This window comes from Scyliorhinus canicula, chromosome 5 (assembly GCF_902713615.1).
Source record: "Scyliorhinus canicula chromosome 5, sScyCan1.1, whole genome shotgun sequence".
NCBI classification, from domain to species: Eukaryota; Metazoa; Chordata; class Chondrichthyes; order Carcharhiniformes; family Scyliorhinidae; genus Scyliorhinus; species Scyliorhinus canicula.
This window is the reverse complement of record NC_052150.1, coordinates 29,325,561-29,336,259: the sequence shown is the minus strand read 5'-3', so window position 1 is coordinate 29,336,259 and position 10,699 is coordinate 29,325,561. Positions and strand designations below refer to the sequence as shown.

General features: G+C 44.3%; 1 protein-coding gene across 1 annotated transcript in view; it reads left to right on the top strand.

Moving 5' to 3' along the window:
• The first annotated feature begins 1,270 nt into the window (after positions 1–1,270).
• mturn (maturin, neural progenitor differentiation regulator homolog (Xenopus)) overlaps positions 1,271–10,699 on the top strand; it is a 31,189-nt gene continuing 21,760 nt past the window's right edge. The window contains exon 1 of the mRNA XM_038796845.1: positions 1,271–1,631. Coding sequence (XP_038652773.1) covers positions 1,470–1,631 — 162 coding nt within the window. The 5' untranslated portion in view covers positions 1,271–1,469. The remainder of the gene's footprint in view (positions 1,632–10,699) is intronic.

The following is a 10,699-nucleotide window of genomic DNA, read 5'->3' as shown; positions in this document are numbered from 1 at the left end:
ACTGTCTGTGTGGAGTCTGCATGTTCTCCGGGTGCTCCGGTTTCCTCCCACAGTCCAAAGAAGTGCAGGTTGGGTGGATTGGACATGTTAAATTGCCCTTGGTGTCCGAAAAGGCTAGGAGAGGTTATTGGGTTACGGGGATAGGGTGGAAGTGAGGGCTTAAAGTGGGTCAGTGCAGACTCAATGGGCTGAATAGCCTCCTGCACAGTATGTTCTAAATTCTAAGACTTATTTATTCTTCTACGCTAGTCCTCTGCTCCAAAGGCCAACATGTCATTTGCTTTCCTAATTGCTTGCTGCACCCACATGCTAACTTTCTGCATCTTTGTCCAAGCACACCTAAATCAACACCATGTTTCTCAAATTTCCTTAGTTTCTTTTAAAATTATTCTTTTTATTTTTATGACCAAAGTGAATAATTTAATACTTCGCTATATTACTCCATCTGCAATCTTGCTGCCCACTCACTTGTCTACATCTCTTTGCAAATTCTCTGTAACCTCCCGACAACTCGCGCATCATTCCAGCTAGCTTTGTATAATCAGCAAACTTGAATATATTACTTTGTCTCTTCATCTGAGCCATTAATATAGATTGTAAATAGCTGAGGCCCAGTACTGACCCTTGCTGTACTCCACTATTCACTGCCTACCAACTGCTATCTGTTAACAAATCTATCTACTTCCATGAGTCCTTATTTTGCCTATTAACCTTCTGTGCAGAACCTTCTCAAATGCCTTTTGGAAAATCAAGGAATATTATTAATATTAGTTCCCGTCCTCAAAAAACCATTACATTTGTCAAGATAAGATTTCCCATTAGTAAAATCATGCTGATCTGGTAGTTCACTTTAGTAGTAGGAGTAAATTGAATAGTATGGATAGTGATGTGGAACTGGAGTCACGTACAGGCCAGATTTAGTAAGTGGTGCACGTTTCATTCGAACAGATTTAAAACAGCTTTATATTTTTTCAAAACAAATTCAAATTCTGGAACTATGGTGAGCAGATTTGAACTCCAGTGGATTATGGAACAACCTCAGGAATGCAGGTCAAAAGCTTCATTGGCAGTAAAGCTCTTTGGAATGGCAAAGGGGGTGTATAAATGCACGTTCGTTTTGCGAAAGGCAACGCCTGTTAACGGTGATCGACCCCTGGATTGGGACGTTAAAGGAAAGACGTCCCCCCCCCCCTGTCTTTAGAGGGGTGATTGAGAAGCACGTGCACCGCGGGGCGGGGCGGAGACGCGCTGTGCGGCTCCGCCGTTCAGATTGGAGAGCGCGGCGGTGCGCGCAGTCCATCCACCACAAGGGGAGTAGCAGCGACCACCCCCTCCCTCCCCACACACCGAGAAAACAAAGAGCGGCGCGCGCCATGGGCCGCGCTCTCCTCTAGGCCGATGCGGCGGCAGAGATCGCGCCTGAGGTAACGGACCGGACCACACGCACCCGCACCGGAGAGGCGGCGGCCATGGAATTCCAGCAGTTCGTCGACATCGCGGACAAGTGGTGCTACAACACCCCGTTCGAGCTGATCGCCACCGAGGAGGCCGAGAGCCGCCTGGATTTCTACGCGGACCCCGGCGTCTCCTTCTACGTTCTGTGCCCGGACAGCGACTTCAGGGATAATTTCGTGAGTGAGCGGCCGGCCGGCCGGCCGGCCGGAGGGGGGGCCGGGTGGTGATCAATCAGCTCGGCCCATGTCCTGGCCCCTCCTCCACCTATATCCCCCCTCACTGGGCATCGATTGAACGCGGGTACCCCACCCCAAACCCCTCGATCATGGTCGAAGCCCACCGAGAGGAGGAGCGTGCCCACCCGGACAACAGTACCTCGCCTATCGCCCATGGCAGAAACCCACCCAGGAGATAACCCCCCCCCCCCCCCCCACATCAGTGCCCGGGGAGGGGGTGTTTTGGCTCCTCACCCCCCCCCCCCCCCTCCCCCGCTTCTCGGCAATGCTGCCAAACAAAAGACCCAAACGTCAGACTTCACTGCATTTTCCCCTGTCAATAATAACACTTTTGGACGTTTCCGATAGGCGAACAGGGGTAGCTGTTTGTTGAATCGCATGTGCGAGGTTTACTTGGGGCGGGGGGGCTGACTACATTCACAGTACTAGGCGCAGTTACATAATGCTGCAGCTGATGTCCCCTCCCTTCGCCTTTACAGCATGCAGAACAGGTTGTACAGATTATCTACCAGACCCTGTTTGGAAAGTTGCATACTTGCATAACCTTAGTAATGTCCACAGTCAACTATTTTTGTATGACACGTTTCTCATGTGTCGAACTTAGCAACAGCTGGAGAACCCATTGGCGAGGGTAAATCGGAAATCTGAATCCATGTCAAATTAATGTCGTATGAATTACATTCCCCACTCTTGCCACGCATTTAAGGAAAAAGTGATGAAAGAGTTTATTTTTTCTCTCTGGGAAAACAGTGTGAATCCTATATAATATGCATTGGTCTAATTGTTGCCCACATCAAATTATTTAATTGCTATACCTTTGTCGGTGTGACAAATTAGATGACTTGCCTCATTGAGTGATTGCCTCCACAAACGTACTGATTACATGTCGGCATTCATTATTTAGGGCTGTTTGTTGCTACTAATGTTTCTGTAGGGAAATGTTCTTGGGAGGAGGGGAGATAATAATTTTGGGTTTGGAGATGACAGCTCTGAAGCATTTAATGGTGTCCAAATGCCATGTAAAATAACGACAAATTCCTGTCCTTAACAAAAATAAGGGTGCATGAAAGATACTACCACCTCCCTGTCCCGAGTGACTCAGCAAGGAGCTGAGATGTACATATCTAACAATGTCCTCAGTGTAAACTTTGGTAGGACAGTATAGAGTGCACCTCCCAGATCAGAGAGGGGTTCCCTATTCCTTTTGATAAGTGGACATGGGTGTGGATGTGGGCTTAGTTTTGATACCCACAACAGCTGGATAGACCACCACTGATCATTGGACATCTGGAGTATTGTTCCCCAAGAAGTCTGTGGAATGGAGGGGACATGACTGGGTGGGAGGGGAGGAAGAAATGGTGTATAAATTCAAACAACTTAAACAGTCCACAAGAGGATTTATAGTAAGCAATGCTTTAAAGTATCTAACCTGGCTTGTCATATTTTGGGGATTGGCTGTGAAATCATAGGATTGGTCTATATTGAAGAATACTGTAATAGTATTGTTTCATTTTGGTTGCTTATCATCATTCTAGATACCTATACTAAGACTCCTTTTGTTCCACACCTAAGATTCATAAAATCTTGCACCACATACGGAAACTATTTGGCACAAAGTACCAGTGCTGGCTCTGCAAAAAAAACTATCTCCTTGGTTCAATTTTCTTGCCTTTTTAAATATTTATCCCTGTCCCTTTTTAAAAGCTGTAATTATGGATTATTTTCCTTCATTGACCGTGGTATGCCATTCCACATTCAAACAATCCTTACATAAACAAACATAAGCATTCTGCTTGCCGTGTCTAGTTTATGATGAAATGTTACATTGTCCTAGGATCTGGAATTTTCATTAATCACAAGGTGATATTTCTTATCTACATCCTATAGGGCAGAAAATTAATTATGCCACTTTAAGAGCATGCAGTGGACATATGAGATTAAATTACTAAAGCTTTTATGAAGTAACAACTGTTTTAAAGTTTTAACTATACCTAACTAAATCCTTTGTAACTGGTATAGAAACTGTAGCAATTTTTTAAGCAGCAGGACTTGTTCCCTGCAGTTTTTTTTTAAAAAAACAACCAAGTTCATCAATATTTGGTGATATTTGGGTAATATAGCTGTTTGGGGTTCTTGCTTACAAATAGGATCTGTTTCTTGCTATGTTGCTATAGGTTTTGTAAAAACAAAAGTCTGGTTAGATTTGGATGACCAACCTGGTTTTGAAGTAAAGCTCTAATCATGTGAACTATTAATGTTTAACAGAATGCTAAGTCAGACTTGAAACACAAAGCAAGTGACTAACTGGCTCAAATTTCCTGCAGACTGTTTATCTGCTCAATCCTTTATTTTTGTTTCCTTCTATTGTGATCATCTTTGTTCAGTCGTGGAAGATTGCAGAGGCCCATATTTGACCTTGGCTTTCTGGAGAAGGGCTGTAGGCATTTTCCTGTTGGACTTGCAGAATATGCTGGAATGCTGCACTGTCTGAGTTTAGCTTCAACTCCAAATCTTCTCCATCCTCGAGATCACTTGTATACACTATTAGTGTCTGTTGCCTCAGCACTTCTGCTGTCTTTTCATCTCCAAACTTGACTGCCCTTTTGTGCTTTCATTGGCCTCCCATCGTACACCTTTAGTAAACTAGTCCTGTATGATTCAGTGCTCACTGACCTACATTGGCTCCCTGTTCCTCGGTGCTTCAAGTTTAAAATCATCTTTACATCCCTCCGTGCCTTCTCCCCTTCCATCCATATAACTCCCACAACTTTCTGTCCTCTTACCCGATAACTGATGCAGATATTTCAGTTGTGTTGGTCTGAATCCATTCCCTAAACTTCTCCGCACTCTACTTTAAAATCTGCAAGATTTTGGTCAACGCTTCTAATATTCCTTTCCTGATTTGGTGACCGTTTTCATACACTTTTTCTGTAAAATGCTGTGGGACATTAAGTACATATAATTGGGGGGCTAGTTTGTTTCTTTGTGTTAGAACAGTTGGAACGTTGGCAAAGCTATGTTCTCAGAAGGCAGCACAATGAGATACCACACTTTATTTGGTTCAGTTCTCCTCTTAGAAATTAAAATTCTAATCGAATTGGGACTCCGCTAGATCTCTCAGTAATGGCAGGAGAGGTACAGAATCGTTAATTAGTTCTGTCCATTTAGTGGAAGCATCTACTACCTGTTGAAGTCCTCGGTACCCAGTGAAGCATTTAAACTGACAGAAGACAGCTGACAACATGACAAAGGTATATTGAACATGTTTGGAGATGAACACTTTTTTTCTCCAAGTGGGATTAGTAGCATCATTCTAAAGAATGCAGTTGTAATACAAATGTCATTTGCCCTAGTTATCTGTTCTGCTTTTACAATGATTGAGGGCACTTCAGCAATTGTTCCATACAACATAATTATATGCAACGTCTTTCCTTACCATGCAGCAGGAAGCCTTAAGTGTGTGCACACTAATTAGGAACAGTAGTAGGCTATTCAGTCTCTCCAGCCTGCTCTGTCATTTGATAAGATCATGGCTGACCGGATTGTAGCTTCAATTTTTCTGTCTATCTGTACGCTTTAACTCCCTTGTGAGTCAAGAATCTATCCAACTCAGCCTTAAAAATATTCAATGATCCTGCCAACACTGCTCTCTAATGACCCTAAAGAGAAAAACATCCCATCATCTTCATCTGAAATGGCAGATCCCTTATTATTCAACTGTGCTTTCTAGTTCTAATCTCTCCCACAAAGGGAAATATCCTTTCAGAATTCACCCTGTCAAATCTCCCTCAGGATCTTGTATGTTTCAATAAGATAACCTTGTATATTCTTCTAAACTCCAATGCATACAGATTCAACTGGCCTAACCTCTCCTCATAAGACAATCCCTTCATCTCAGGATTGAGTCACGCTCCTTGCATGTTTTGAATGTTCTTACAGCGTTTCTTGAATAAGGAGACCAAAAACTGTATGCAGTGCTCACATTGGTGGTCTCACCAATGTACTTCCCTGCTTATATTCCATTCCCCTTGCAATAAGCAACACAATTCCATTTACTTTCCTAATCATTTGCTGTACCTGCTTATCAGTTTTTTGAGTCATGTACCGACACCCAGATCACTCTGTACTTCGAGTTCTGAAGTCTCTTTCCATTTAAATATATTCTGCTTTTTTATTCTTCCTGCCAAAGTGGAAAAGTTTACATTTTTCCCACCTTGTACTCCCATTTTTGCCCGCCCACTTAACCTATTCTTTTGCAGACACCTTGTCCTCTTTACAACTTACTCTCCTACCTATCATTGTCATCAGCAAATTTGGCAACCATACATTCAGTCTCTTCATCCAAGTCAACTCAAATTGTAAATAGCTGAGGTCCGTGCACCGGTCCCTGTGGCACTCCACTGGTTGCATCTTGCCAACCCCAAAATGACCCATTTATCCCCAATCTTTGTTTCCTATTGGCTTTCCATGTTACTATATTCTCTCCCCCCCCCCCCCCCCCCCCCCCCACACCATGAGTTTATGTACTTACATTTGATGTGGCAGTTTGCCCAGATGCCTTCTGGAAATCCAAGTACAGCACATGTACAGGTTCCCCTTTATCGCATTGCTTGTTGCTTCCTCAAAAGAACTTCAATAAATTACTCAAGTACAATTTCCCTTTCACTAAACCATGTTGACTCTGCCAGATTACATTAAGATTTTCCATGTGCCCTGCTATGACCTCTGTAATAGATTCCAGCATTTTCCCTATGATAGATGTTGGGCTAAAAGGCCTGTAATTTCTTGCTTTCTGTTTCCTTCCTTTCTTGATGAGAGGAGCTACATTTGCTAATTTCCAAACTGATGGGACCTTTCCAGAATCAAAGGAATTTTGGAAAACTTAAAGCAATGTACCTACTACCTCAGCAGCCACTTATTTTAAGACCCTAGGATGAAGTCCATCAGGAGCTGGGACATGTTGGCCTTTAGTTCTGATCAGTTCTCAAATGGCAAGGGACGATCAAGGGAGTGGGATTAATTGGATTGTTCTACAAAGGAGTTGGCATAGGCACAGTGGAACACAAATGCCCATAACCTGCTGCATCATTCTGAATGACCCAAGTGGGTGTTTTAGGTGGTGCTGAGGCATAAATGTTGGCCAAGACAGCCCCTCTACTCCTATTCAGTGATCATCATGGAATCGATTTACTTATACCTGACCGGATCATGATGAATTATGTTTCAACCTGGCCTGGCACAAATTGCCACATCTAGATTCAGCACTGCTTTGTAATAGCCTTGTTAATATGTTAAGGATGAATGTTGGGTTTTCTGGCTTGAGTGGGATCTTAACTCAGCAATTTTTCTTAGACACAAACAGCTGCTTTCTTCAATTTGAGGTAGTAGGTACATTGCTTTTAGTTTTCCAAAATTCCTCGATTCTGAAAAGGTCCCATCAGTTTGGAAATTAGCAAATGTAGCTCCTCTAATTAGCTGGGAGGAAGGTGGTGCAAGGTCCTCACAAAAGGTTAAGTCATAAGACAAGAGCTTATGTTGTTGTAGGTAATGTATTGGCATGGGTAGAGAATTATCTAATGGTAAGAAACAGCGAGTGGGAATAAGAGGTTCTTTTTCAGGTTGGTGACCTGTAACCAGTGAGGTTCTATGGGAATCAATGCAGGGACCACAACTGTTCACAAATTATAGAGTAGGAAAGGTTGAGGGTGCTAGCCCTTTTCTCATTAGAACGGAGAAGGATGAGGGGCGACTTGATAGAGGTTTATAAGATGATCAGGGGAATAGACAGTCAGAGACTTTTTCCCCAGGTGGAACAAGCCATTGCAAGGGGACATAAATTTAAGGTGAATGGTGGAAGATATAGGGGGGATGTCAGAGGTAGGTTCTTTACCCAGAGAGTAGTGGGGACATGGAATGCACTGCCTATGGAAGTAGTTGAGTCGGAAACATTAGGGACTTTCAAGCGGCTATTGGATAGGTACATGGATTACAGTAGAATGATGGGGTGCAGATTAATTTGTTCTTAATTTACATAGAATTTACAGTGCAGAAGGAGGCCATTCGGCCCATCGAGTCTGCACCGGCTCCTGGAAAGAGCACCCTACCCAAGGTTAACACCTCCACCCTATCCCCATAACCTAGTAACCCCACCCAACACTAAGGGCAATTTGGACACTAAGGGCAATTTATCATGGTCAATCCAACTAACCTGCACATCTTTGGACTGTGGGAGGAAACCGGAGCACCCGGAGGAAACCCACGCACACACGGGGAGGATGTGCAGACTCCGCACAGACAGTGACCCAAGCCGGAATCGAACCTGGGACCCTGGAGCTGTGAAGCCATTGTGCTATCCACAATGCTACCGTGCTGCCCTAGGACAAAGGTTCGGCACAACATCATGGGCCGAAGGGCCTGTTCTGTGCTGTATTTTTCTATGTTCTATATTAGTGACTTGGAGGAAGGAAGCGAATGTACTGTAGCCTAATTTGCAGATTACATAAAACTAGATGGAAAAGCAAGTTGCAAGAGGAATACAAACAGTTTGCAAAGAGATATTGATAGGTTAAGTAAATGGACGAAAAGTTAGCAAAGTAAATCTAATGTGGAAAAGTGTGAATTTTGAAAAGGAGAACAAAAGAAGAAAGTATTATTTAAATGGAGAAAAGCTGCAACACAAAGGGACTTGGGGGTACTTATGCATGGAACACAGAAAGCTAGCACACAGGTGCAGCAGATAATCAGAAAGGCTTATGCTTTCCTGGCCGCCGCCATCAGCAGACTGACCGAGGAGGGGAGCCTACAAGTACACGCAGGAGTTATGGAGGAAGAAGCAGTCGAATGTGATGTGATTCTTGTTGCGTGTCTGCTGCTGGCAGTACCGCCAACTCTCTGGTTTGCACTGGGCTCACCAGTCTACCAGACCCGACGAGGCTTGCACATTGGGCTACAAGGCCAAACAAGGTTATCTGATATATCGTGTGCGGGTGCGTCATGGTGGCTGCAAACCCTGTTCGCAAGGGTGCAACTTATGGTAAACCAGTGCATCATGGTGTCAATCAGCTGGAGTTTGCACAAAGCCTTCAATCTGTTGCTGAGGAGCGAGCTGATCGTCGTTGTGGAGAACTGAGAGTACTCGCCTCATGGTGGGTGAAGGTGCCACCTACAAGTTCTTTGAAGTTGTTCTCGTTGGCCCATTCCACAAAGCTATCGCCGCAACCCCGACACCCAATGGATCTCAAAATCCATTCCTCTCCATTCACCTGAGGAAGGAGCAGTGCTCCGAAAGCTCGTGATTAAAACAAACCTGTTGGACTTTAACCTGGTGTTGTAAGACTTCTTACTGTGCTCACCCCAGTCCAACGCCGGCATCTCCACAGCCTCTCAAAATCCATGCACAAGCACAGGGAGATGTGTGGCCTAACATCTGCTGGCAAGAAAAGCCGTGGTTTGGGCAAGGGTCACAAATTCCGTCTTAATATTGGAGGCTCTCCTGCTTCATGGAGACGGTGCATGTGTAGTAGGTGCTAATGTGTAGTATCTGTATATTTTATATAGCAAAACTGAGGCGCTTATGAATATTGACCCTTATTTCAAAGGAGTTGGAGTAGAGTAGGGAAGTCTTGCTGCAACTGTAAAGGTACTGGTGAGACCACATCTGGAGTACTGAGAGCAGTTTTGCTCCCCTTATTTAAGGAAAGATTATTTCAATGGAGGCGATTCAGTGAAGGTTTACTGGCACGATCCTGGTATGGAGGGATTGTCTTATGTGCAACGTTAAACACGTTGGGACTCAACAGATTGGAAATTAAAAGAATATGATTGTGACCTCATTGAAACATATATGATTCTTAAGAACTTGAAAGGGTAAATGCTGAGAAGATGTTTATCCTCGAGAGCATCTAGGACGAGAAGGCATAGTTTCAGAATAAAAGGGTGCCAAATTAAGACGGAGATGGGGAGAAATTCCTTCTGAGGGTTGAGTCTTTGGAACTCCTTGCAACAGAGAGCTGTGGGGGCAGAGTCCTTGTGTGTGCAGGGCTGAGGACAGATAGATTCTTGATAAATAAGGGAATCAAGGGTTACGGGGAAAGGGCAGGACAGTGGATGAGATGAATGTTGGATCGGCCATGGTCCCATTGAATGATGGAGCAGGCTGGAGGGGCTGAACAAACTTCTTGTGCTATATTTTCTGGCTCAGTTATAGACATTTTTCTTGACTGATTATGTAATCCTCACGGCGCCGAGGACCCAGGTTCGATCCTGGCCCCGGGTCATTGTCCGTGTAGAGTTTGCACATTCTCCCCATGTCTGCGTGGGTCTCACCCCCACAACCCAAAGGTGTACAGGGTTGGTGAATTGGCCACACTAAATTGCCTCTTAATTGGAAAAATATGTTTAAAAGATTATGTAATCCTGCCATTGTCAGCACACGGTTTGCTGCATCACTATGAATGCAATATTGCAAGGGGCCACATTACAAATGTTGTATTGGTTTTTGTAAATAAATAGAGCTCTCATTGATATTTTGGTCTTTTTCTAGCAGCACTTACCTCATTCCCTTTCTCTCCCAAAGTAACATTTTTGAAAAACATCAGTGTAGATTAGCTGACCATAAAATTCCTACAATGCAGAAGGATTTGGTTCGGCCCATCAAGTCTGCACCGACCCTCTGAAAGCGCACTCTATCTAGGCCCACTCCCCTGCCCTATCCCCGTAATCCCGCGCAATAATTACGGCCAATCCACCGAACCACATTTTTGAACTGTAGGAGGAAACCGGAGCACCCGGAGGAAACCCATGCAGACACGGGGAGCAAGTGCAAACAGATAGTCACCGAAGGCTGGAATCTAACCCGGGTCCCTGGTGTTGTGAGGCAGCAGTGCTAACCACTGTGCCGCCATGTCAGATCAGGGAAGTCGATGGAAAGGAAAGTTAGGCAGCATATCTTAGCAGGCTGGTCGGATTAGTCTCTGTAGGTAACTATAAAACCAATGGAATTATCTTTA